Source organism: Microtus ochrogaster, unplaced genomic scaffold (assembly GCF_000317375.1).
Source record: "Microtus ochrogaster isolate Prairie Vole_2 unplaced genomic scaffold, MicOch1.0 UNK45, whole genome shotgun sequence".
NCBI classification, from domain to species: Eukaryota; Metazoa; Chordata; class Mammalia; order Rodentia; family Cricetidae; genus Microtus; species Microtus ochrogaster.
This window is the reverse complement of record NW_004949143.1, coordinates 1,962,933-1,987,391: the sequence shown is the minus strand read 5'-3', so window position 1 is coordinate 1,987,391 and position 24,459 is coordinate 1,962,933. Positions and strand designations below refer to the sequence as shown.

Genomic DNA, 24,459 nt, shown 5'->3' with positions numbered 1-24,459 from the left:
TCATCCACTGGAACCTTTATATCTGGCTCAACCTGGGAAATAGTGCAGTTCAGGTGTTCTTCTATCTGGGAAAGTAGCTGCATTTCATTGTACCAGATAGTACAGCCACCATCTTCCTTGAGCCTCGTGTTATAGCATCCTTTCCCACGGTTGCTGCATACATCTCATGTACAATTTTTTAACTATTAAAATCCATCCTTCAAAATGTGCACATCAGTCACTAAAGCAATACAATAAACAGCTCCACTATTGATACTGCTTCCCTAAATTGAGTTCATTTCCGAGTTCTATGTTGGGTAGTATCAAGAAACTACCAAGGATGTTGAAAAATAGTGCTGGATGAATGATACAAGTAGACTGGTGGAAATGACATGGCAAATATGTGTAGCTCCAGTATAAGGTAGTTTGCATTCACTTGTGCAAGAGGAATATAGAGGAAATTCATGGGGAGTGTCTCTCTGGAAGGAGGTTGGAGGAGCCTCTGTGGATTTGATACCCACTAGGTGTTAAAACTTAAAGGATGAATTCAGTTCCTGGTGGGCCAGGAAAGAAGAAAAAGTGAGATTTCAGGCTACAGGCAAGACCTGTCCCTCAGTAGAGAAGAGGGAAATCTTGCAACATTTCAGGGTGTGTGAGATGGAGCTAGGATGAGATCTGCAATCATCAGGTGACAGCTAATGCTACCATGGAAAGCTTGTGCCCTAGGAAGTAACAGAGACCTGCTAAGGTTCAGAAGGAAAAGTAATAAAATGAAAACACCTTCAGGTAAAACAAAAACAGGCCCTAGACAAGGACCAAGGAAGGGTAGGACAAGGGACTCCACAGACATGGGCAACAATTTGGTCAGAAAGGGTGGGGACATGGAGGCATTCACCTTGGTTCTGAAGCTTGAGCGATGGGAAGGGTGGCACTCTGCTGAGAGTAAAGTCAGGAAAAGAGTTCCTTTGGGGGAGTAGTTGAAGCAGAAGGGCAGGGAGCAGAAACCTCTCCTCATCTTCATATGCCCAGTGTCTACTCCAGTGCCGGGCTTAACTGGTTGAATACTTAGAAGGAGATGTAGGTCAATTTTCAGAGATTTAAAGGGAGATGAGTTTGTAAAGAATGAGAAAAGGAAAGAGAGAGGAAAAGAGGAAGAAAGCAAAGGAAGCAAGGGGGAAGAAGGAAGAAGCAAAGGAAAGTAGGAGTAGCAGCCATATCCAGGGAAGAAAATTTTACCCTTTGATGTCTGAGAACGGTGAATGAATGATCTGTGGACAGAGGAAAGGATAAATGCTCCCCCTTTAATGCAGGAAAAAGAGAAGTCCTTTCTAGACCTGAATCCTGGAGAAGGCAGAGGGTTAAGGCCTCAGGCCTCCATTTTTGGGGCAGAGTTTAGAAAGGAAAAAGGGAAATTATTCCTGTGAGACAGGGGTAAACAAAAATTTTCAAACTGCTACAGTAAAGATTCAAAAGTATGCTCATAGACTTCCTGGCAGAATAATCTAAGTGTGATTGCATTGCAGAATAAGGACTCCTACATGAACAGAACCACTTTGTGAATATTTGCAAAGCTATTAAACTAGTGTATGGCTCAGTGGTTAAGAGCACTGGCTGCTCTTCCAAAGGTCCTGAGTTCAGTTCCTAGCAAACACATGGTGGCTCACAACCATCTGTAATGAGATCTGGTGCCCTTTTGAGGAAGGGACCTGGTCCCTCATCCTTATCAACTTAGACCATGAAAGCCAATATGGACAAGTTCAACCGAGCTGCCATCCATACAGGCTGCCCATGCCTGCTTCAGCACTGTCAGGGCATACATTTCATTCATTCATTCATTCATTCATTCATTCATTATAAACTAGTGTGGATTACCTCAGTGATTGCTGTCACTAATGGAAGCCTGAAATAAACTTGCTATTGAATGCAAGGAATGGTGTCTGGAGGCCAAGAAAGCTGGTCTTCAAGACCAGCTATGGGATGAATGGACTGAGTGGGTGTTCTATCAGGCCACCCCTTTGGCCCTCTCTTGCCTTCTTAGCATTACCATCTTCATCACTCAATGTGTTCAAGACTAAAACTTTAAATTGAACTGGAGCTTTTATAGCAGCACAGAGTCCACTCTAAACCATTAACTTGACCGTCTCAGCCAGTAAAGTGTACATGGCTTTTAGGTGGCAGTTTCTGTTTCAGCTGAAATACTTCTTGTTTGATCTTTGCTTTTCAAACACCAAAAGTTCTCACAAATTGCAAGTGGCTCAGCATAAGTTTTATGTAAATAACGTGGCTTTGTAAGAACTGTGGTATTCTGAAAGGAGAAACCAGAGTCATGTACCTGTGTGCAGTGTGGGAAGACCACAGAAAGCAGAGTTTGTCAAAAATATGGCAAATGACAAAGTTCATTCACTGAGTTCCTTGATTGTTTGATTGTTTGGTCATTTTGTCCTCAAATGGGGCAATCAGAAATAATAAAAATTTTACATGAGAGTTTCTTGTTTTGTTTTATTTTGAAACAGGGTTTCTCTTTGTAGAGCAGGCTGGCCTCGAACTCATAGACATTCACCGGCATCTGCCTCCCAAGTGCTAGGATTAAAGGTACGCACCACTACATCCAGCTAGATGAAAGTTTCTTAATGTATCAGTCCCAACCTATTAGTGAGTCATGAATCGGTGCATCTCTTTAAATAGACTAGAGTAGAAAACATGAAGAGTACAACAGAATAGGGCTGTTTAGTTTCCTGAGATGTCTCTTCTAAGGATGTGTGCATGTGGGGGCAGTGTGCCCGGCGATGGGGTTATAGTTAGTTCCTTACTTACAACCATGGTCCAGAAGCTTTGAAAGGCACTGTTTCAATATAAAGCATTAGGTGCGGGTGCCCGCTGGCTCACAGCAGCCACTGACACAGAGATCTGTGAGGGATTTGACTGCAAAGCTCATCCAGTGTGCTACTGCTAGCATAGGCCATGAGTTCAGCAATCTTTGTCAGAGTGAGTTTCCTGCATAGAGACTTTGGAAGTCACATAATATTTATGTGCTTCAGTGTTCTCATCTGCAGCGGGGATAATAACAATTCTTACCCCATGGAGTTTTTGTGAGGATTCAATGTAAAGTGCTACTAACACTGCCTGACACTCAGTAAGTGCCCAATAAATGCCAGCTGTTCTCTTATTAGCCCCCATTTTCCCAGCAGGTGTGAGAAATACGGATGACTCCTACATCTCCCCACAGACTATTAATAAAGGAATTGTGATAGTGTGGGGGAAACTTTAAGCCCTTTAAAAGAAAGATGCTATATAAAGATTAGTAGTAGTATTCACAAACCATGGATTGTAAGTTGATAAAGGACTCACTGGAAGTCGTCGGAGTTTTGAACCCAGAAAGCATGGCAACCAGGAGCGCAGACTAGGATAAGTGATGCTGTGGAATGAAAGGGATCCTTCAGAGAGTGCTTTCCATCGTCCTTTCCGTTTCTGCAGCCCACGCAGACACAATCTGCTTTTAGGGAAACATGGCTCCTTCACATTTGGATTTGCACTTCCCATTTCTTGGTGACATTCTGGATCAAGGCTAAGAACCACAGTATTTCCCCTTTGTTCCTCTGGGAGCTGATGAGCAGTCATGAAGGTGCAGCTTTTGTTTTCATCTGGGAGCATGACACATCTGACCTTGTATCTGTTGAGGCAGGCAAGGGCCCGGGAACTTGTACTGGCTGTCTCAAATTTCAGGAGCAAAGCAACTAACTGACTTACTTAGCCTTAGCTGTGGCTAGTGGCATGTTGTCTCCAAAGATGAGAGCAGTGTCTTTAACTGACCTTCTCAACATTGGCAGGCATTAGTTTCCTTGGCCACTACCTTTGCTTTTCATAGTATCTGCTGCTTATTTCTTCTTGCCTAGATTTTTCTAAGTATGTGTTTCTATTTTTGACTAACACAAAGTAATGTATATTCTTGGAGGCAGAAGTGTGACATTTCAGTTCATATGTACGATGGGTAATGATGAGATTTGGGTCTTTTTGGTGGGGTCTGACTTTGATGAAATCAAACCTGCCATGAGACTTAAGCTCTGGACCATTTTACCTGTATCTTCTCCTGCTCAACTCTGAATGTGCTGGCTTATAAGAATAATTACATAAAAATTAATGCAGTGAGTTATGCACACACACATACTTTTGATTATTTGAGAGGTATAAATGAGCCTGTGAATACAGAATCCAGGGGAGTTTTATTCTCTGCCTTTGTTATTCAGCTCAGAAATGAAGAAATATTTCTAGATTATATTAAAATTTTAAATGAGGCAAAGATTTAGTGGACTTCTTTTTAGGTTGATTGCAGAATCAACAGATGAAAGGAAATAGCATTTTGAGATGAGAATTAAAATGAGAAGTACCTATACACATTTCTGTGCTCTCGACCTACATATGGCTTAAGTACTATATAATATGTCTTGAATTTTCCGTTTCTTTTTGGTCAAGACATTTTCCCTTGAATAAGCAGTAAAATTAGCTAATTAAGAAACTAACCATATTTTTCAATCTCCTATCTTGCCTTCTCTGAGACTTAGCCTTTCTTTCTCTTTGATCCCCCCCCCCCCAACTGCTGTCTTCCTCAAAGCCTTTGACTGTGCTTGGTTCTTCTCAGCACTGACCAGCTTCTGGACTTGGGGTCTTATCTAGATACCCCTCAGAATTGCTGTCTGCTTCAAAAGAACTGAATTACCTGCCTGCCTATGTCTCATCAACATCTACTCCAGAACTCAAGACCATCATCTCCGTACCCACCCCGACCCATTCATTCAGAACTATTCCAAAATGGCACCAAACCTTATGCTTCATTAAAAGCAGGACTGAGGAGATGGCTTGGTCAGCAGAGCATGCAAATCTGAGTTCAATCCCCAGAACCTACATTTAGAAAACTGACCATGGTGGTTGATGTGTGCTTATAATCCCGTTGCTGAGGAGGTCAAGGGAGGTAGGAAGATTCCTGGAACCTGACCTAATTGGTGAACTCCAGGTTCACTTAAGTGCTCTTATAGAAGACCTGAGATCAGTCCTCAGAAACTGTATCAGATGGCTCACAATTGCCTGTAACTCTCACTCCAGGAAATCTGATGCCCTCTTCTGGCTTCTGTAAACATTGCACTCACATATACAACCCCCCCACCCCCACTCCAAAACACACACACACACACACACACACACACACACACAGAGTCTCTTGAGCCTTCCTTCTCACTCCACAGCCCTTCTTTTCAAAGAGTATTTGTTTATTGTAGTGCCCAAGTATTAAAATTCAGTCTTTGTGGCTTTTCTACAAAAGGGGAGTATTGGGATTCTGTTTATTGTATTGCTGATTACTACCTGGAATCTCCTGTTCTTTGGACTATTATCTATGAAAATACTCTGAGCCCAGAATTGAAAGGGTTCCGAATTTCTTCTGCCAAGCCCCTAAAGCAGCTTGAGATTATAAATTCATTCTCCTGTTGGATGTTTTGGGAACCATTCATTTTCTGATTTAGGAAACATGCTAGGCTGACCTTTGGCTGGAAAGTCTCTAGGTAGGCAGTGGTCAGACATATGTTTTCTTCTTTGGTCAGCATCAGTAATTCAGGCTCAGGCTCTCTTGGAACCCAAAAGAGATTATGTCCCATTTATCCCTGGCTTATGGGTAAGCATTTTGAAGGCCAGGTTTCTTTGTTGAAGGAAGTTCCCAATATAAGTCCCATCAGCTTCATTTCCCATCTCACAAACCCCAAGAGGCCTGAAAATTAATTCATTAAGTTTTATGTTCCTGTTTGTGCCTAGTTTGGGGATTCTGTACATTTATTCGTCTCACAGGTTCATTGGTACATTGAAAAACTGGTTTTCTATTACCATATACTCGTTGGTTTGTTGAGCAAAAGTCTCATGATACCACTGTCTAAGCATGTCTGACCCATGACCTGTGCTCTGCGTGTGGTCAAGGGTAGCTATAGATGTAGCCCAGTACAAAATCATAAGCTTACTTTAACATGTTAAGAGAAATTGGTTTTGAGATTTTGTGGATTTGTGGCAACTCGGTTGCACAGTTGTCACATGTGAACTTTATAAATGACAACATTGTTTACAAAGTCAGCGGGTTGGACATACCAGAGTATCACATTTCTAGATAATCTTCCCGCTTGTGAGGCATAGATAGATTTCTTCTTCTTCCTGCATTTTTTCTTTGGCTAAATGTGAGTTTTCTAGAAAAGTCTGCTTTCTTCTCTTGCTTGCTGGATAATCTTTTTCTCATGTCCACCAGGATTTCCTTTCTAAGCGAGATTTACACATCTGTCATATTTCTTAATGGCTACCTAGCTTTAAGTGCTTGTTTAAAATGACTCTCATCTTCCCTCCAAATATACCCTCTGTGAGCCTCAGACACAGCTGATGTCATCTCCCTCCTCTTGTGTTTTCTCTGCTGCTTAGTGATGACTAAATCGAAACGGTTCTTGTTCCCAGGCTATTTGGTTCACAAGTGGCCTTGGCTAGTTTTCCTACTTGTATTTGGTCTCATCTCTGCTAGTCCGTGCTGTCTGGATGCAGTCCTGGTTCTCATATCCTTGTCCTGGAAACTTCTTCCCCTCTCTGTCAGTTTTAATGGAAAGCTCTGTCTCTTCCACAGGGTGGCCCCATCTCTGTGTTTGTTCACTCTCCTACCCTCCTGCTGAGGTATTTGCTAATGACCATGCAGTATTCTCTGAGTCTGGCTACCATGTGACCTTTTTGTTACCATTATCATTGGTAAACTGTCCAGAGTCATCTTATCTTTCCAGCGTTGCTCAAATGCCACCAACATCCTCAAGCATATCTGTCAGGAAGTCACCCTGCTGTCCTCTGGAGCCCACTGTCCCTTTTTGTAGAAATGATCTACAACTGTGCCCTCTTCCTCTTGCTCCTGTGGAGAATTTATAAGTCCTTACAGACAATGATATTGTCCTCCTTGTGGTTTTCTCCATTTAATACCTGTTTACAGTGGGTCCTCAGTAAATATTGATCCAGTGAATATATTTACATAAGTGGATGAAATAAATATGAATCTCTAGGAGCCAGCCCATCGGAATAGTCTGTTTAGGTAAAGTGTTTATTCAACATATTTTAATTTTGTAAATGTACATGTGGGGCGCAGGTTTACTCACTGGATGGAGGCCGAAGCTTGACATTATGATGTTTCCCTCAGTCATTTCTCCACCTTATTCCTTTGAGACAGGGTCTCTCACGGAATCTGGAGCTTACCATTTTTCAGCTAGGCTGGCTAACAAGCCCTTTTGTTTCTGCTTCTCCCAGTACTGGGGTTATAGACACCTCTACAGCTGGCTTTTTATATGCATTTTGGAGATATGGAACTCAGGTTCCCATGTCCACAGATTACCCACTGAGCCATCTGCCTAACCCTCAATTCAATTTTAAATAGCTCTTGGATATTCCTTATTGAAAGCCCAGGAAGTGTAAAACCGTTTTAAAAAGTAACTCCCTTCCTGTATGCTTTACCCCACAACAACTAGTGTATTCATTCAGTGAATTACTTGCTTACCTAGTGCTAGGGAGACTTTGAATATCCTTTTTCCAAAGTGCTGGTACAAAATATATTTCCAGTGTTGGTGTTTTCTGGATTGTAGAACATTTCCATGAACTTTATAGGCTAAGCATTTATAATATGAAATACTCCAAAATACAAAATATGCTAAGTATTTATGTTATAGTTGAAATATTTCATATTTGCAACTTTGCCCTTATGTTCATTATGTTCTATCTTCTGCTCATTTCCTTTATGGTCTTGTTTAATAGCTCTATTGACTTTTAATATGAGTTGCACGGGTTTGCCTCAGTATGACTTTGGACTGTGCTAATAAAGTGCTCTTGCTATGGAAAACGTTAGGACATTCATTTGGTAGAATTTGTTGACCGTGTGGTAGGGATCCCTAAGACCGCCTTCAGGTGCATTAATTTCACTAGAACTTCCAAGCCTCACCATTTATTTGTATGATTTACTTGTGTGACAGGTATGATTTATTGTAATCAAAGGGTACAGAGTAGAACCAACAAAGGGAAAAGCTGCACAGAACAAAGTCCAGGACACTAGCCACAGCTTCCAGAGTTCCCTTCCAGCGATGACAGGATGCCGTTGTGATACTTCCAACAAAGAAAGCTCATCCTGGTTTTTTATCAAAAGTTGCTTACAAAGGCACCCATGCTCTGGTATATAGCAAAATTCTAGAGTTACTGAAAAGTGGGAGGATGTAAGACTTAGGGCCCAGGGATTTTAGCAGGAGTTGGTCATTAAGATACCTTCTCCCTAGCACATACCAGATTCTAGACCCAAGAAGGAAGTTAGGAGCATAAAAACCCATGTCATTTATACAAAATACAGTTTCAGCATAAAAAAGCACTTCAGTGAGTTAGGGAATAATGGGAATGCTCCCCAGATCCAGATTTATAGGTGACAACAAGGCACATAAGGTAAGCAGGCCTTTGTAAGGAGAGACAGCTGAGGGCCGTGAAGGCAACTTTTCTCTGTACAATTTGCCTTTATAACTTCTGGGCTGTGTAGCTCACTCAGGAAATGCTTCCGATTAGCACTACAAAAGTGTTATATTATTTTTTTTAGGAGTTTGATTTATTTAGGATTGGAATTGGATGAAAAAAGAAATAAAAGGAAAGGGAAGGACATGACTGCTTCTAGGTATGGTGGAAGAGAAAGTTTATTGTAGATAGAAGGGAAAGCATAGGCAGAGCCAGGGATATCTGGAGGAGCCCAGTGTGGGCATGACTAGGCTCAGCTGAGCCATGTGACAAGAAGGTGGAGGATAGAAGTGGGAGAGAAGGGGAACAGGTGCTACAACCAAGAGGGCAAAAGGTAAAGGGGGTAGATAACCAAATGTTTGCATTTTATAGGGAGGAGCCTTTGGGAAAAGGGCAGCCAAGGCCCTGGGCTGGAGAGTTGAAACAGAGAGCAGGGAATGCAGCCATGCCCTGTAACAGGCAGGGACTGAGGGATGCTTGGAGAACCTGGCAGCCAGGTACAATTTCATATGTTAAATAGGCACCACAGCCATTTGTCCTTGATTTGAAACTTAGTAGGAATATATTTGTACAGGACCCTTGTTGAAATAGCACTTATTGACTAGTCCACCGATAATAGGTAAACTATCATGTCATACTTTTTCATCTGTCATTCTAGCTATGTACTGTTATTTTTTTGTAACCCAGGATCTTTTGTACACTGGGCAAGAACTCTACTGTTGAGCTACAATACCAGCCCAGCACTATTTTATTTGTTGAAGGCATGAGCTTTTTCCCCAGGGGAGAGAGCAAGGTCTCATGTAGCCCAGGCTAGCCTTGAACACGTTGTATAAAGAGGCTGTCCATGAAGCCCTGATCCATTTAGCTCTACCTCCCAAGTGCTAGGAATAGAGGCATATGTCACCACATCCATCTCTTAGCTGCTCAAGATTTGTAAGATGTTTCACTGTCTGGGAGGGCCAGCTTTCCTTTGTTCCTCTTTTTTTAATCTCTTCTCCATGTACTTTTGCTTGGACATTCAATACCTTTGTCATGGTAGAAACTGCAAACCTAGAACTGATTTCCACCAACTATATCTAGGGACTCCCTAAGGATCACTATTACCTGAATGGTATATGTAAGTGGAGAGTGCACTTTCATTTCCCATTCTCTCAGACCTGAATAATCACACCGAAACTTTATTGATTACAGCATTGTTTGGGCAATGGCTTAGGCATATTTCTAGCTAGCTCTTTTGTCTTAAACTAACCCATTTTTATTAATCTTTGTATTGCCACCAGGCTGTGGCTTACTGGTGCCAGCATGTTACTCCTTTGGCAGCTACATGACATCTCCCCGACTCCACCTTCTTTCCTCCTCTATCTCTGCTTGGATTTCCCACCTTGCTATATTCTACCATCCCATAAGCCAAAGCAGCTTCTTTATTAAGCAATGGTAATAAAACAGAAACAGCATCCAGAAGAGCATTTCATATCAGGTGTAGACAAGCAAATGCATATAGTAGAGTGGTACACGAGATCTCATGGGAACATTCATAAAAGGGTTTCCTAGAAGAGGAAATACTGAAAGATGAGCAGAGAAACACCAACCAGGTTAGGCCTAACTGAATGAGTGGTGTGCAATGTAAAGAAGCCAGACAGACTACCAATGCAGGGGCTTGTTGCCAAGGGCCGTGTATATGTAGAAGGGTGCTAGGAATAGATGATACTGTGGTAAAAGGCAAGCCAAAGCTTGCAGAACCTGTTTCATCATTTTTTTCCCGAGACAGGGTTTCTCTGCAGCTTTGGAGCCTGTCCTGGAACTAGCTCTTGTAGACCAGGTTGGTCTCAAACTCACAGAGATCCACCTGCCTCTGCCTCCCGAGTGCTGGGATTAAAGGCGTGCGCCACCACAGCTTGGCTATTTTTCTTTTTAAAAATCATTCATTGTGTGTTTGTGTTGGTGGTGGTGGTGGTGGTGGTGGTGGTGGTGGTGGTGGTGGTGGTGGTGGTGGTGGTGGTGTGTGAAAGAGAGAGAGAGCAAGAGTGCCTGGTTTTCATAGTACTGGAAGGTGCTACACATGCCACTGGAAGAGAGAAGTAATCATCAACCTTACCCAGCTATGAACCCTATGAGCTACAGTAATCACTGGACTGGACTGGCAAGACTTGTTCATTGATACAATAGTGGTAGAAATGTTATCAGATTAACCATGCTCCTTGTGATTGAATCCAAAGTCAGCTGCACAAGATAGAGGCCATATCTGGCATGGCTGTTGGACCAGACACCTGTGACGTAATAGGTCATAGGTCCCAGGGGAGAAACTAAGATTATATTCTGCTAAATGAACATAGTATTAGCAAAACAATTCCTACTGACTTATTGCTAGAACCATAGATTAGTGCATCCTCCGACCCTCACCAGAAAACCTTCTTCCTCTTATAATAATGGCAGTAACATTGGGACACACAACTGGCCAGTGTGCAGAAAAGAAAACACTGTCCTCTGCTCAGCCCTGACTGGGATGTCTCTACCCTCACCCCTAAGTTCAGGGATCTTTACAGAAGGATTGAAGATTTTAAGAGGTGGTAAACAACTAGATGGAAAATGTGTTTTCCAGACATAAAAGGACAGCTGCACAAGCCCCAGGCAAACTAAATCCGAGGATGGAGGCTGAGATGTGGGCATGATGTGTCCCACTCCTAGCTGAGCAGGTCTTGGCATCTGATAGCTGCTGGGTGAGGGAGAGTCTGTCTTCTTTTAGGGTGTGACCACTGGTAGGTCAACCCATGCTACAGGGCAGGACTCACAGCCAAGAGGACAACAAATATTGCTTCTGATAACTTAAAAAAAAATAGTAAGAAGTTAGAAGGTAGGGAAATGGGAGAAATTGGAGAAGGGGAATTAAGGTGCTTAAAATGTATTGTATTAAATTCTCAAAGTATTAATACTCTTTAAATGTGGGGGTTCTTCTTCAGACTTTCATGAAAAATTTTCTGAAATGAAATATCCTTGTTTCTTAAGTGTAATATAAAAGGTACAAATAAGGACATTGTAGACCCTAAAATGGTAGAATGGTAAAATGGTTCAATAAATTCCTGTAAAAATGGAGCAAAACTCAGGCATAGAGGTATACCTGTCATCTAAGCACTGGAGAGGCTGAAGCAGGAGGATTACCAAGAGTTGAGTCCATCCTGATCTACATAGAGAATTCCAGGCAAGATAAGGTTCTAAAATAATATCGTGTTTGTCTAAAAAGAATCAACCCCTCCACCAAAACAGAAATGAAAATGTCAGAAAAAAACCACTTAGTAAGTAGTTGCCTAGAATCTTGAGGTTAGATATTCAGAGAAATAAATCTATCTACTTTTTCAAAGGAGCTGATCTTCCTAAGCATCCATGTATTTCTGTGGGATGGTCAGGTCATTTGAAGGCACTTAGAAGTATACAGAGCTCCTCAGTGTCTCCACTAGACTACTGTTTTTTCTTTGTTCTTCTGGAACTAAGGATTTGCACCTAGGCTCTTAGGCGTGTTAGGCAATCAGTCTCACCACTGCACAACACCCAGGCTCCCAAATACTGCAGACATGATTTCCATGAAACTGTCTTCTATTTGAGATCATTTTGAGCCTTCATCAGTCTGACTCTCAAACAGCCAGTTCTGAGATGACACTACAGGTCTGTGTGAAGAAGAGGTCTCATGTGATGGAGGAAACCCCAGTCAATCAGAGGAGATTTATACAGCTCAATAAAAATTTAAACACCCAGTCTAAAATTAAGATACATGGAGTAAAATACCATAATGAAACCCATTACTTTATATGCTAACTTATAATGAGTTTTTAAAAACTTATCTACATGATTTAAGCAAATCTTTATATAGGTGCCATTTTAAAATAATAGCTAAGCAAAAAGCCAGAATCTGTTGTTATTTTGGAGCTTTCCCCCCAAGACACAACAATGCTAAATGTAGCTAAATGAAAATGACAAGTTATATTCTATATGTCCAAGCTGTTTTTCCCTGGTGCAAAATTGGAGATTTTCATCTCAACTTTGTCCTTTAACATTTTTCAAATGTTACATTGTGCTATTTTTAATGTGGAAAAATATGCATATGCTCTTTTTGTTAGTCTCACAGCTTGACTAGTAGGTACTGGAAGTGATGGAATGCCCAAATATCAATAGAGGTTAAAACAAAGGAAAAGCCTGTGTACCTGCTGAGGCCTGGGCCAGGCCTGGCTTTTCTAATATCCTGGCACAGTCTTGACATTGTTCTCTTACATAAAATGTTATTGAGAGAAACTAGCTGAAGGCTACGTGGAGTCCCCCTTCCCATTCTCTGTAAATCTGTGATCCCATGGTTCTAATTTTGAATAAGAACCATTGCTCAAATAACTTGACTACATACAGATTCTTAAGCATTCTGCTAGAGGCTACCTTTCATTCTAGAACCAGGGTAGGAGGGAAGTTAGCTCTTAAAGACCTACAGATGTAAGGTGGGACATGGGTGTCTGGAAGTGGACCTGCCAAACATACCCCAGTTCTAAGGAAGAACCCTGGTTGGGAAAACCCATACCCCAGGAGGAAGCTACAAAGAGCATACTGACAAACAGCACATCACCAATTCCTGGCAAAAACTAGGCTAGGACCGAATCCTTTTTGAGTTTTTCATGGGCAAAGAAATTGAATCAGTGCTTAAGCAGTCAAAAGAGTAGATATCATCCTCACCTGGGTATGTGGCAAATTACAGAGTGGGCGGCATCCTCACCTACTAAGCAAATGGCACTGCTTGCTTGATGCTTAGAATAGAAAGTGCTCTAGGCCTGGTTATGTTCTCTCAATGAGACATCACTTCTCAGATGGAGAGGCAAAACCAGACCCACCAAGGTTATATTTGGGAATGTCAATTCACTAATGAAATGCTAATGACCTCAAAACTCTAAAATGTATTGTCTAAAGTAGAAAATAAAATGCTAGCTGAAATCTCAAGTTAGGTAACCCATTAACTTCAGGTTAAAATGTTTTTCAGACAGGAACTTGAGTTAAGTTAGTAATAAGTTACCACTTGTACTTTTTAGTGAAATACTGGTATATGGATTTGGATGTTGTTAACTTAGATTTCCTGCTTAATACTTGTTTTATTTTCTGTAGTTATTTGCCTTCATGTTATGCAGCAGTGAGCTTACGTTGTAAGATTCTTGCTTCTTTCTCTTATCTAAATCTTTAAGGAAAAAAGAAAAACATCTAGAAAAAGTCCCAGTATGTTCTGCTTTGAAAACTATAAGCATCTGTTGTTCTAGAATGGTTGCTTCACTTGAGCCAAATGGTTTATGGAATGCTTTTTAAAGTATGTTTCCCTATAATTAAAAGATAATTTGTTGGAATGGTGAAAATAGTGGTTTAAGCTTCTACTGTTTTCCACCCCAGGCTCAGATACAGCATCACACGTGATGCTTATATAATTTCCTGAAGAGAAATTTTAGCAATTCTGTGATTAAAATGTTTTTTCCAAAGTATTTGAGGTGTGAGCGTGGCTCCTAGTTTCAGAGTGAACTAGGATCTCTTTGCTGCCTTCCACAGGGAGAGTGAGACCTGACATTGAGACAGGGTGACCTACAAATGTGTTAGCCTCTTTGATAGCTATTGTGCGACACATGTATTAGCTGCAGATTGCATACTCCTGTGACCCAGTGCACACTGTGAAGTGTCATTGTAGAAGCAATGTCTTGAGAAAGGCCATCTGATAGAGAGCTGATGGAGGCCTTGTCTTGTTTTTGTACTAATGACAAAAAATACCATTGCCTGTATGTTGATTTCTCTTTAGCCCAAGGTGTTAAGGGAAATACAGAGATGGTGGCAATTTTGACCATGTAACTTTAATCTTCTGAAAAATTTGCAATAATATTCATGTAAGATACATCAAAGAATGCCCAAGGCAACAAGTAAGTGTTGCTGTCAAAGATTAGGAAATAGTAATGTGCCTAGAAAGTGCTGCTGGCCTATTAAAAACATTCCTACAGTTGATTTCTCTAGGAGAAACTTTATCTAAGCCATTGGTTCAGAAATAGCATTTGTATTGAAAGTGGTTTCATGTTCACTTGTGCTTCATGAGAGAGATTCAGAGAAGTAAAGGTGAAGCTCCTAAAGTCATGCAGGAGTCAGGAACTTATTTTAAGAAGTCAAAAACTGTTTTCTTACAAAGTGTGTAGCTACACATCCTTAATTCTCAAATTATGTGCCATCTACAACTCTGCCCAGAGCCTAGGATTCAGGGATAGTGAGGATTTACCCACCCCAGATACTGACTATGATGGTATCAGGTGTTCAACGTGATGATATGTCACCAATAGACTGCTTAGTTGTGTGCCAGATTTTCTGCTTATGACTAGAGAAGTCCACTACACATGTTAGTGCTGTTCTTGCCAAAGTCTGAGATAGATATCCATTAACAGACCTCATTTCTTCTTCCCACTGGCATCGAAAAGTTAAGCATTAATTCCGTATCAGGCTGGGGCCTTGATCAGTTTCTTAGGTGGTCCATGCCATGACTAATATGTGAGATGCATGCTACCCAGTATGTAATATGACACTTAGGTCTGACACTGTTAGAGTGCATGAGTATGTTGCATACTTGGAAAAAATCAAGAAGACAATGGGTTCCAGCATGTTGGTGATCAGATTTTACCCTAAAATAAAACTATTGCTGCAAAGACTCTTCCAGAAATTCCATGTAATGTGGGGAAAGGGGCACTGGCATTCAGAGTAGTTAACAGAAGAAAATGGATAGGGAGATAGATGCCTATTGAACAAGCATCTAGTCACAACATCTCCAGGATTTGCAGGGGCTTCAGGTATTCACTGTGCTCCTCAGTCAAAAATATTTGTTCTGGACAAATATTATTTTATTTTGTTTTAGTAACTATGTATAGAGGATCTAGAAGTGGCCAGAAGGCAGACAGCCATGTGGGCCATTAGAAAGACTTCAACTTTTGCCATGAGCCAAATGGGAAGGCATGGGATGATTTTGGCAGGGTAATGCCTTGACCTAACTTAATGTTATAGCATTGTTGCTCTGATCTTAGAGCTAATAGTTGAAACTGGAAGTAATTCCAAGTTACCGTGGTAAGCAGAGGGGTAGGCAGCTGGTGCTGAGACTGGCAGCACAGTAACCCAGGAGGGTGGGGTTCTCATCGACTAACCTGAAGACACTGGGAAGAAATGGACTGCTGAGGTGGAGGCAAGGATTTGGTTTGTGGTATTAGCCTTAGAGTCACTCTCACTCCCAGCCCATGCCCTTTGAGGTACCTGGGGTGTTACGGAGTTGACACTTAGATAGCCACTTCCAGAGCAAGGACTAGAATGGTCACTGGAGGACAGATGGTATTTGAAGCTAGGAAATTTATCAATAGTGCCTTGAGAGGTCAGAATCTTGTCATTTCAGAGGCCAGAATATTGATTCAGAATTCATAGAGAGCAGTTAATTAAAAGTTTCTTAATTTTCTGTCTCTTTTTAAATAGATAAACATGTCATGATAGTCTCTTGAGGCAGGTACACTATTTAATAATCATTCTTGGATTTCTTATTTTTTGTAGTGACTTTCAAGTGCTCAGTTGATAATAATTTTTAAAATTCATGGGTACTTTTTAGTCTGGAAATCTGGTGTGTGTGTATGTGTGTGGTTAAAAACAAGTGACATTTCTTGCCATAGAAAATTGAGGTTTTAAAAGTAATTATTCCTGAAGATAAAAGTTAATATAGAGCTGATTTGAATTTTCTACGGTTGTTTCTTTGTTGTAAGTCTCAAGTTGAGTTGAAATTTCATGGTTAGCAAATCTTTGAAATCTATTTTGGGAAAATGAAAGTATGAACTATTACTAGACTATTGTTTCACACTGAACTCTAACTTCCTTTGTTTCTGGCCTTTTCTAGCCATTGTTTGCATTTTTAAATGAAGAGAAGTTTAATGTGGATGGGTGGTCTGTTTATAATCCACTTGCAGAATACAGAAGGCAGGTAAGTCAATAAATACTGTTGTCTGGAGTGTGTTGAATTGCAAACATGCATAGGGACATGATATTGTTAGTCATCGTCTTAGAATAAATAAAAGCGTTACCTAATATGTGTTCATGGCTGTGGTATCATCCACATTTTGTAAAATATTGTTCATTATTTTCCTTTTGTATCTAGCAAGCTCATTCTGAAAGCCGCATTGAAAGCTGAATGGCTGGGTTCTGCTTCCTTTCCTAGATGAGGAACATCCATTTTGTAGTGTTTATGAAATGAGTTAAATACTTAGGGTCTAGAAAAGTCAAACTTCTATACATTACTCTGTGTGTGTATGTATAAGCTTAAATATTACTGATCTTTTTATTTAAATTATATATGTTCTGAATTACAGAATCAAATGAGTTAGAACTTTATTCTTACAATTAATATATAATATCCACATAGTTTTAATATATTCATGTAAATGTCACCTGCATGTATGTTCATTTGTTATAATAAGAACATGAACTTTTGGCTAGGGAAATGACTCCATAAGTAAAGTTTTTGCAGCATGACAATCTGAGCTTGGATCCCAGAACCCTTGGAGAAAGCTAAATGTGGCAGCCTACACCTGTAATCCCAGCTCTGGAAGGAGATCCAGGAAGATCCTAGGGGCTCTCTGGCCTGAGCCAGTCTAGCCAATCATTGAGTTCCAAGTTCAGCAAGGTTCCTGTTTCAAAAGATAAGCTAGAGAAGAATATATGAAGGGAGCTGACATCAGCATTTGGCTTTTGCATGTGTGCATACAAATATAAACACTGGTATGTACAGGTGCATCATGTGCATGCACATGTCATACACACCCTGCACAGACTAAGGGAAAATGTCTTTTAGAACTTTCGTAAAGAATGTCACAAACAAGCATATTATGTAACAAAACCACAGTTTGACCTCTAATATAACCAATTCTGTGGTACAGCTACAAGTTTTGCAATGGAATTTTTCATATTTCTTCTATGAGGTTCTTAAAATAATTTGGAAATGTTATGAAATGAGCTTTCAAGAATCAAATTAAGGCTAGTTGCTTTGTATGAAAAGCAAGTGAACACAAAGTGCTATTCGAGAACCCTAAGCTTGTGAAGAACTTCCCAGCCACCACTTGACCACCATGACCCTGCTTGACTTCCATTTTCAGTTTTGGTCAGTGGCTCGCACCTCCATCAGCAGATGTTATACCCAGGGGTCGGAGAAGGGAGGTTTCGCTCTAGAATATAGTTAGCAGGGAGCCTGTGACTCGGCTTTAGTCTACTGAGTTTTCAAAGGGTGTGTAGCTCTCCTTTTCATGGCCTCTCTTCTAGACTGACTACTGAGATGAGAGAAAGACCATTAGAATATTGTTCATGCTTTAGAAACAAGTCTCTCTGATATTATTAGGAAACTCTCTTACCTTATTTGTCTTTAGTTGACAATAGTAACACTTTCCTTTAGTTTGAGCTTCTAGCTTGAAACCAAACAATTCTGTTTTTTAAGAATTGCATGCATAGATGAATTTCTGTAGGTATTTTGTTATATAGACTGCCATTATATTCAATCTTTTTTTTCTTATAACTTTCTGATGGGACTTAATACTCTCTAATTGGACTCAGCATCAGACTCAACATCTGTTTGGTCATGGTACATAGGGCCAGACCTAAAGAACAGGTACAATGTCTGTCCCCAAAGCAAACACCCACCTAGCTCATGTTCATGTGTGTACTTGTGCATTTGTGAGTATGGGGAAAGAATATTCCACCACCTCTGGTTATTGTTCATAGTTGATGCGGGGGTGACGTCTGTGTCTCCCTATCGTACTAGCAGTCTGCTTAAAATACTAATGACTTCACTCTTCACACAAGTTACCGAGTGATCCTGGTCTCTAGCCTCTTGATTTAAACAACTTATCGGAGGTGGCGAAATGAGCTTTCCCAGAAGGGTTTCCTTACCCTCCCCCCCCAGTGCTTTTTCTCATGGTCTTACCCTCTTTCCACTTGGGAGCAGACTGCATCATTCTCTCTTATTTGGAGCAGGGAGAGGAAGTTGCTACCCTCACGTAGACATAGATTAACACTGCCCATGGCACTTTCCTTTGGAATGGAAGGGGAGGGGTGCATGGCTAGGAGATGAAATAGGCTTATCTGTATTGTACAAGGAATAAAGAAAATGTCTACGTGAAATAAAAGAAGACGTCAAATTCCATAGAACCTATAGTTATGAGAGATAGTTCAGTTTCTGGAATCGACCAGTGTTTTGTCCATGTTCTCATGTTGTCTGAATTATTGATTTGACATCCTTATTGTAAATAGGTAGGGTGCCAATCACTCTGTGCTCAAAGAGGCATGCACACATAATGTTAGAAGAAAGAAAGAGCCCAGATGTTGCAGAGATAAAGTCATTTCATGCTGACTTACATTCTCTTTTGTCCTGCAGGGGCTGCCCGATCGCCATTGGAGGATAACTTTTATTAATAAGTGCTATGAACTGTGTGACACATACCCCGCTCTTTTGGTGGTTCCTTATCGGACCTCAGATGATGACCTCAGGAGAGTTGCAGTTTTTAGATCTCGAAATCGGATTCCTGTGAGTACCATGTCACATTTCCCCCCCAGAGAATGCCTTTTCTTTCATGAGAACTGTACTCCTGTATTTCACAGAGCATTTTTGTTCCCGACTTTCATTCTGAGGAGTAATTATCAAGTTCCTACTGCAAGTGTAGCACCTTGTGAAATGGGAGAAGAACGAACACCTGCCTTCTAGGAGTCTCGAATCCAGGGTGTAGAAGGAAGGCAGGAAAGAGCTCTAAATGAGAGTACCAGTGAGAATGGTACACTTTAACTCCGGGATGTAGGGAAGAAAGGTCAGGCTTTGGTTACTGTCATCATTATGGCACAGGACCTGACAAGATGCAGGCTCTTGCTAACTGTCGGGTAAAGTGTGCAGCAACGAAAAGACTCGACTATTAGAATGTGTGTTAGTGCAGGCTTTTATGCCGCCTCCAGGATGTGCTTATCTGCATCCTGTTTGCAGGCTGCCTCCATCCCCTTAACAAACTGGAGTCAAGTACAGATTATTCCAGATATTATGCTACCATGTCACTGAACCTAGCTCACAAAGTTCTTTTTCAGTCCTTAAATATTTATGGACATGTCATAGTTTCTACTAGGTGCATAAATTTTATTGACTAAAAATTTAGAGATTGTTTTTTTTTCTTCCCCTATTAATTTTCAAGAGCTGTCATAATAAGTACATTGGGTTTTGTTTCGAATTAGTAGATTTTAAAAAAAAGTGGTTGAAGAAATTAAGATTTAATGTCACCTTGCCTTTGACTTCTAAGTGTAGACATTCTTGTCCTTAAAAGGATATTTTTTGGAAAAACTTCATGTATTGTCAGCCTATGAGGAATTTTAATTTTTAAATTCTCTTGCTTCTCTGATTAGTGTCTTTTCATATTTTCCTGATCAAATTGGACTTGAAAGTATGTTCTTTAACTCATTTTGTTAGAATGTGAAGCTAGAGTTAGAAGTTCTGTCTTCTTATATTCCACTTGGACATGTTTTTCTATAGTAGAAAAGCAGACTATACTACTGTGACACCAGACACTTGTCTTTTGGTATATGCTTTGCCTATACCAGGAATGGAGAACTGGGCTAGTATGTATGGGTTTGTGCCACTAACTGTTTAGCCTTCATTGAGCATCTGCTGTGTAAAAGATTATGTCTATCTGTCTGTGTTTTTGTGGCATATGGGACAGGACAAAAAATGAGACAGTTGGGCCTAAGCCATTGATCTCAGTCTACCATCATGATCCTGTAGTCTCTGTTGCTCTTCATGAGTGAGAGTACAGTGTAGGAAAAATAATGAACATGTTGTTTTTCTCTTTGTGAGGTTACTTACTTATTTTTCTTAAAAAATATTAAAAGCAAGCCATTATATTAATTTTATAGTGATCCACTATGTATTATAAGCCTGGTCATATGCTGTTTCTAGAATACCTTCTGATTGTGTGACTCTTGACAGTAGGTCTCAGAACATTTGTCCAGAAAATGGATATGCCAGTTATGGGTAACACAAGTATTATGTAGTCCTTTAACAAGAAACATAAAAATACAAAAATAATTGGTAATAATTACTTAAACACAAATCAGGTACATATGATAATAAAATACCATTGGTTAGTGAACTCATACACTTGCATTATATTTATGTTAATGGATATGTATTCCTTTTCTCAAACAAGCAGACTTGTCTTAATTTTATAGATGCTGTTAATGGATAAGTGATATATACTCATTTGACATACTTAGAAAACACTGGTAAGCAAAAACTACCCTGCCACTTATTGAGAACTAATACTGAACTATCCTTTAATTTGGATCCCAGACTACTTTTCTTCCCTAGCAATATATCTTCTATTTATTTACTTAATTATTTATTTTGGTTTTTTTGAGACAGGGTTTCTCTCTGTAACTGCTCTGGCTGTCCTGGAGCTCACACTATAGACCAGGCTGGCCTCAAACTTAAGAGATCCACCTGTCTCATGGTAGAAGGAAGCAGAGGCAGGCAGATCTCTCTGAGTTCAAGGCCAGCTTGGTCTACAAAAGCTAGTTCTAGAACAGGCTCCAAAGCTACAGAGAAACTCTGTCTCAAAAAAAATCAAAAGAAAAATAGCTCAAGCTACTCTTGACAGTAGACCAGGCTTTGCTTCTCAGCAACTATATGGTGGCTCACATCAATCTCTAACTTCAATTCCATGGCATCAGGCACCCCTTGTGGCCTCTGAAGGAACCAGATATGTGTGTAGTACACATACATACATACAGGTGAAACATGCATGCACAAAAAGTAAATCCAGAATGAGCCACTGTCCCCTAGCTCCTGTAGACTGCCTATAAATAAATCCTCAGTGGGCCTCATGAGTATACCCATGACAGGATTCATACAACAAGCACAGTCTTATACAGGCCATTGGAAGTAGGTGGACTGTTGTAGGAGGAGGCTGCTTGTTCGTTCCCAGCTACTCAGCCCTGAAATAATCACACAGAAAACATTATTAATTAAATCACTGCTTGGCCCATTAGCTCTAGCTTCTTATTGGCTAGCTCTTACATCTTAATTTAACCCATTTCTATTAATCTGTGTACCACCACATCACTGTGGCTTACCGGCAAGATTCTGGCTCATCTGTTCACGGCTACATGGACTCTGCCTTCTTTCTCCCAGCATTCAGTTTAGTTTTCCCTGCCTTGCTCTGTTCTGCCCTGAAATTTCTTTCTTCATTAACCAATAAAAACAGCACATATACAGAAGGAGCTCCCATACCAGTTGACAGATCTGAGAACCATGCTGTGTGATAGAAGGTGGAATTTTAAGGTAGGCCAGTGAATTTCCCAGGGCTTCCTAAGGTCTGAGCATCCTTGGCATGGCCAGATCTCTAGCATGGGAATAAACATACATTCTTAGTATAATGTGACAATTTCCAGAAGTGAGAAACTTGCAGCATCATAATAAAACTGTATTGTTAAGCATCTATGTATGTTACTTGCCATTATAGAGGAATAACTTCAAAGTCATCAGAATATTTGATCTTATATGAAGTGAGCCCAAATGGTTTTGTTGTTTCATCTTTGTGTATGTGTTTCCTCATTTTGGAACTGATTTTGGTGGCTCTGGAGCCTGCCTCTAGAAGCTAATGTGAGCTCACATTTATTGCATACTTTATGGACATTCTTCTTTTGTCCTCCCAGAAGCCATTTGAGGTCATTATTATTCTCTCCATCTAACCAGGGTAGCACCACAGGAGAACTGATTGCTCTCTGTATATCCTTCATATTCATAAACATTCACATTTGACTTTTCAGTGCCACACTGCTGTAGTTATGCATATTTATAGGACTCAGTGTACTATAACAGAATATATACACACACACACATATATATATATATATATATATGCAAATATATGTGTATATATATAAAACATGTACTGACTAACTCAAGCTATATATAATATGTATAATATGTACTGACCAGATCAAGCTAACTGGCATATCCATCACCTCAGATAGTTATCATTGCTTTGTGTTGGAAGCACTTGAGCCATTTTGAAGTATCAGTTAAGTACTACTGTCCACTATCCGACTGTAAGGAAACTAAGGAAAATGAAAATGAAAACTAGGCCTCCCCACATCTTCAGAAGTACCTGCAGTATCCAGCTCAGTACTTTTCAAGACATTATGTTATGAGCTACTATTTATGTGCAAACTTTCATATGCTTTGAGTGAGCTAAGAAGCCCAGCATCACATGGTCTAGGCTTGCCAATCAATTGAAGACTGACTCTGAGGGTGGCCACATACGCCCTTTTAGGCATTGGGATCCAGACTTCATGGTCGAGAGTGGTAGCTCTCCTGGCAGCAAATCCTTTTTTGCTTCCCTTGTATTTTCTTCCTCCTTTGTTGCATTCTAAGATCAGGACCATTGGGAAAGGACTGGTAGACATAAGTCACCTCTATGGGTAATACAGTGATTGCCTTTACCCTTCACTTATTGTTTAAGTTGTTTTCATATGATAACAAGGACAGCACAAGCTACCAAATTCCAGTGCCAGCAATCGGTTTATACATCCTTTCAATAATTCAGCTTTATTGTGGTAAGCATCAATTTATAGTATTAATTTTAAAACAAAGGCTGATAAAACTGACTGTTCTGATTGTTTCTGAGAAGTTGTATTAAATATATGTGTTCTGATGCCATGCACAGTGAAAATGACTAGTGAGCAAGTATGCTGTTTCATGATTGTCAGTTCTAATGACTTCTGGAGACTCGCTAGATTAAACTTTCTGAACTAACCGTAGGTACTGTCATGGATTCATCCAGAAAACAAGATGGTCATTATGCGCTGCAGTCAGCCTCTGGTCGGTATGAGTGGAAAAAGAAACAAAGATGATGAAAAATATCTGGATGTGATCAGGGAAACTAACAAACAGCTTTCTAAGCTCACAATTTATGATGCACGACCCAGTGTAAATGCAGTGGCCAACAAGGTGAGTGCAGTCAATGGACACCTAACTTAATATGATGTGCAGTGTTTTCCATGAATGGTTTTCCCATAATGTGGATTTACTTTGAATTTTTATGTAATTTTTTAAGTCACGTTCTCACTGAGCACATAACTGTAATTCTAGCACTGGGAAGATGGAGGCGGGTAAATCAGAGCACCCTCAGCTGCATAATGAGTTCTAGGCTAACTTAACTTACATTAGGCTCTGGCTCCAAAAAAGTGAATGAATGAACAATAACAAAAGAAATACTATGAATGTTAATCCTAGTCATATACACCTGTAACTCCCATAACCCTAGCACCAAGGAGACAGAGGCAGGAGGATCCTAAGTAGTTTAAGCCTATAATCTTAGTACTGGAGAGGCTAAGGCTGGAGGATTGCCATGATTTCCAAGCCAGCCAGGACTAAACATTGAGATTCTGTCGAAAACAAGCAAACAGCTAAAAAATCACAAAATGAACAAGCCAATACAAGCCAAAGCAAGCCTTCCTTAAATGGCATGTCTAGAACTGTAATGAAAGTGGCTTTGTCCTAGAGTCTTATGCAAAAGTAGTCTTTGAATCCCTTGTGGCTGTAGCTACTCATTGTGTGAACTGGTGGGGTATCTTTAGGAATTGTGAGAAGCTGCTATTATTAAAATCTGAAATTTATAATTTTATCTGAAGACTTCCTTGTGTATACCATCTGTACCCATAAACTATCATTTATAAAAGATAGTTAAAGAAATGAGTAGATCTGTGTATGAATTTTATAATCACCAACACAGAAGTTAAGTTTTTCAAAATATAAATCTTAATTCACTTTTTGCCTTTTTTTTTTAATTTATTTATTTATTGAGGATTTCTGCCTCCTCCCCACTACCACCTCCCATTTCCCTCCCC

At 40.2% G+C, this 24,459-nt stretch overlaps 1 protein-coding gene across 2 annotated transcripts in view; it reads left to right on the top strand.

Moving 5' to 3' along the window:
• The window catches only part of Mtm1 (myotubularin 1), a 139,240-nt gene that overhangs the window by 66,322 nt on the left and 48,459 nt on the right, over window positions 1-24,459 (top strand). Inside the window, exons 4-7 of one of the 2 annotated variants that reach the window (XM_026777088.1) lie at window positions 16,427-16,510; window positions 18,130-18,184; window positions 18,950-19,099; window positions 23,372-23,560. In XM_026777088.1, coding sequence (XP_026632889.1) covers window positions 16,446-16,510; window positions 18,130-18,184; window positions 18,950-19,099; window positions 23,372-23,560 — 459 coding nt within the window. In that variant the 5' untranslated portion in view covers window positions 16,427-16,445. The remainder of the gene's footprint in view (window positions 1-16,426; window positions 16,511-18,129; window positions 18,185-18,949; window positions 19,100-23,371; window positions 23,561-24,459) is intronic. The other variant, XM_005369183.3, reaches the window with a different exon arrangement.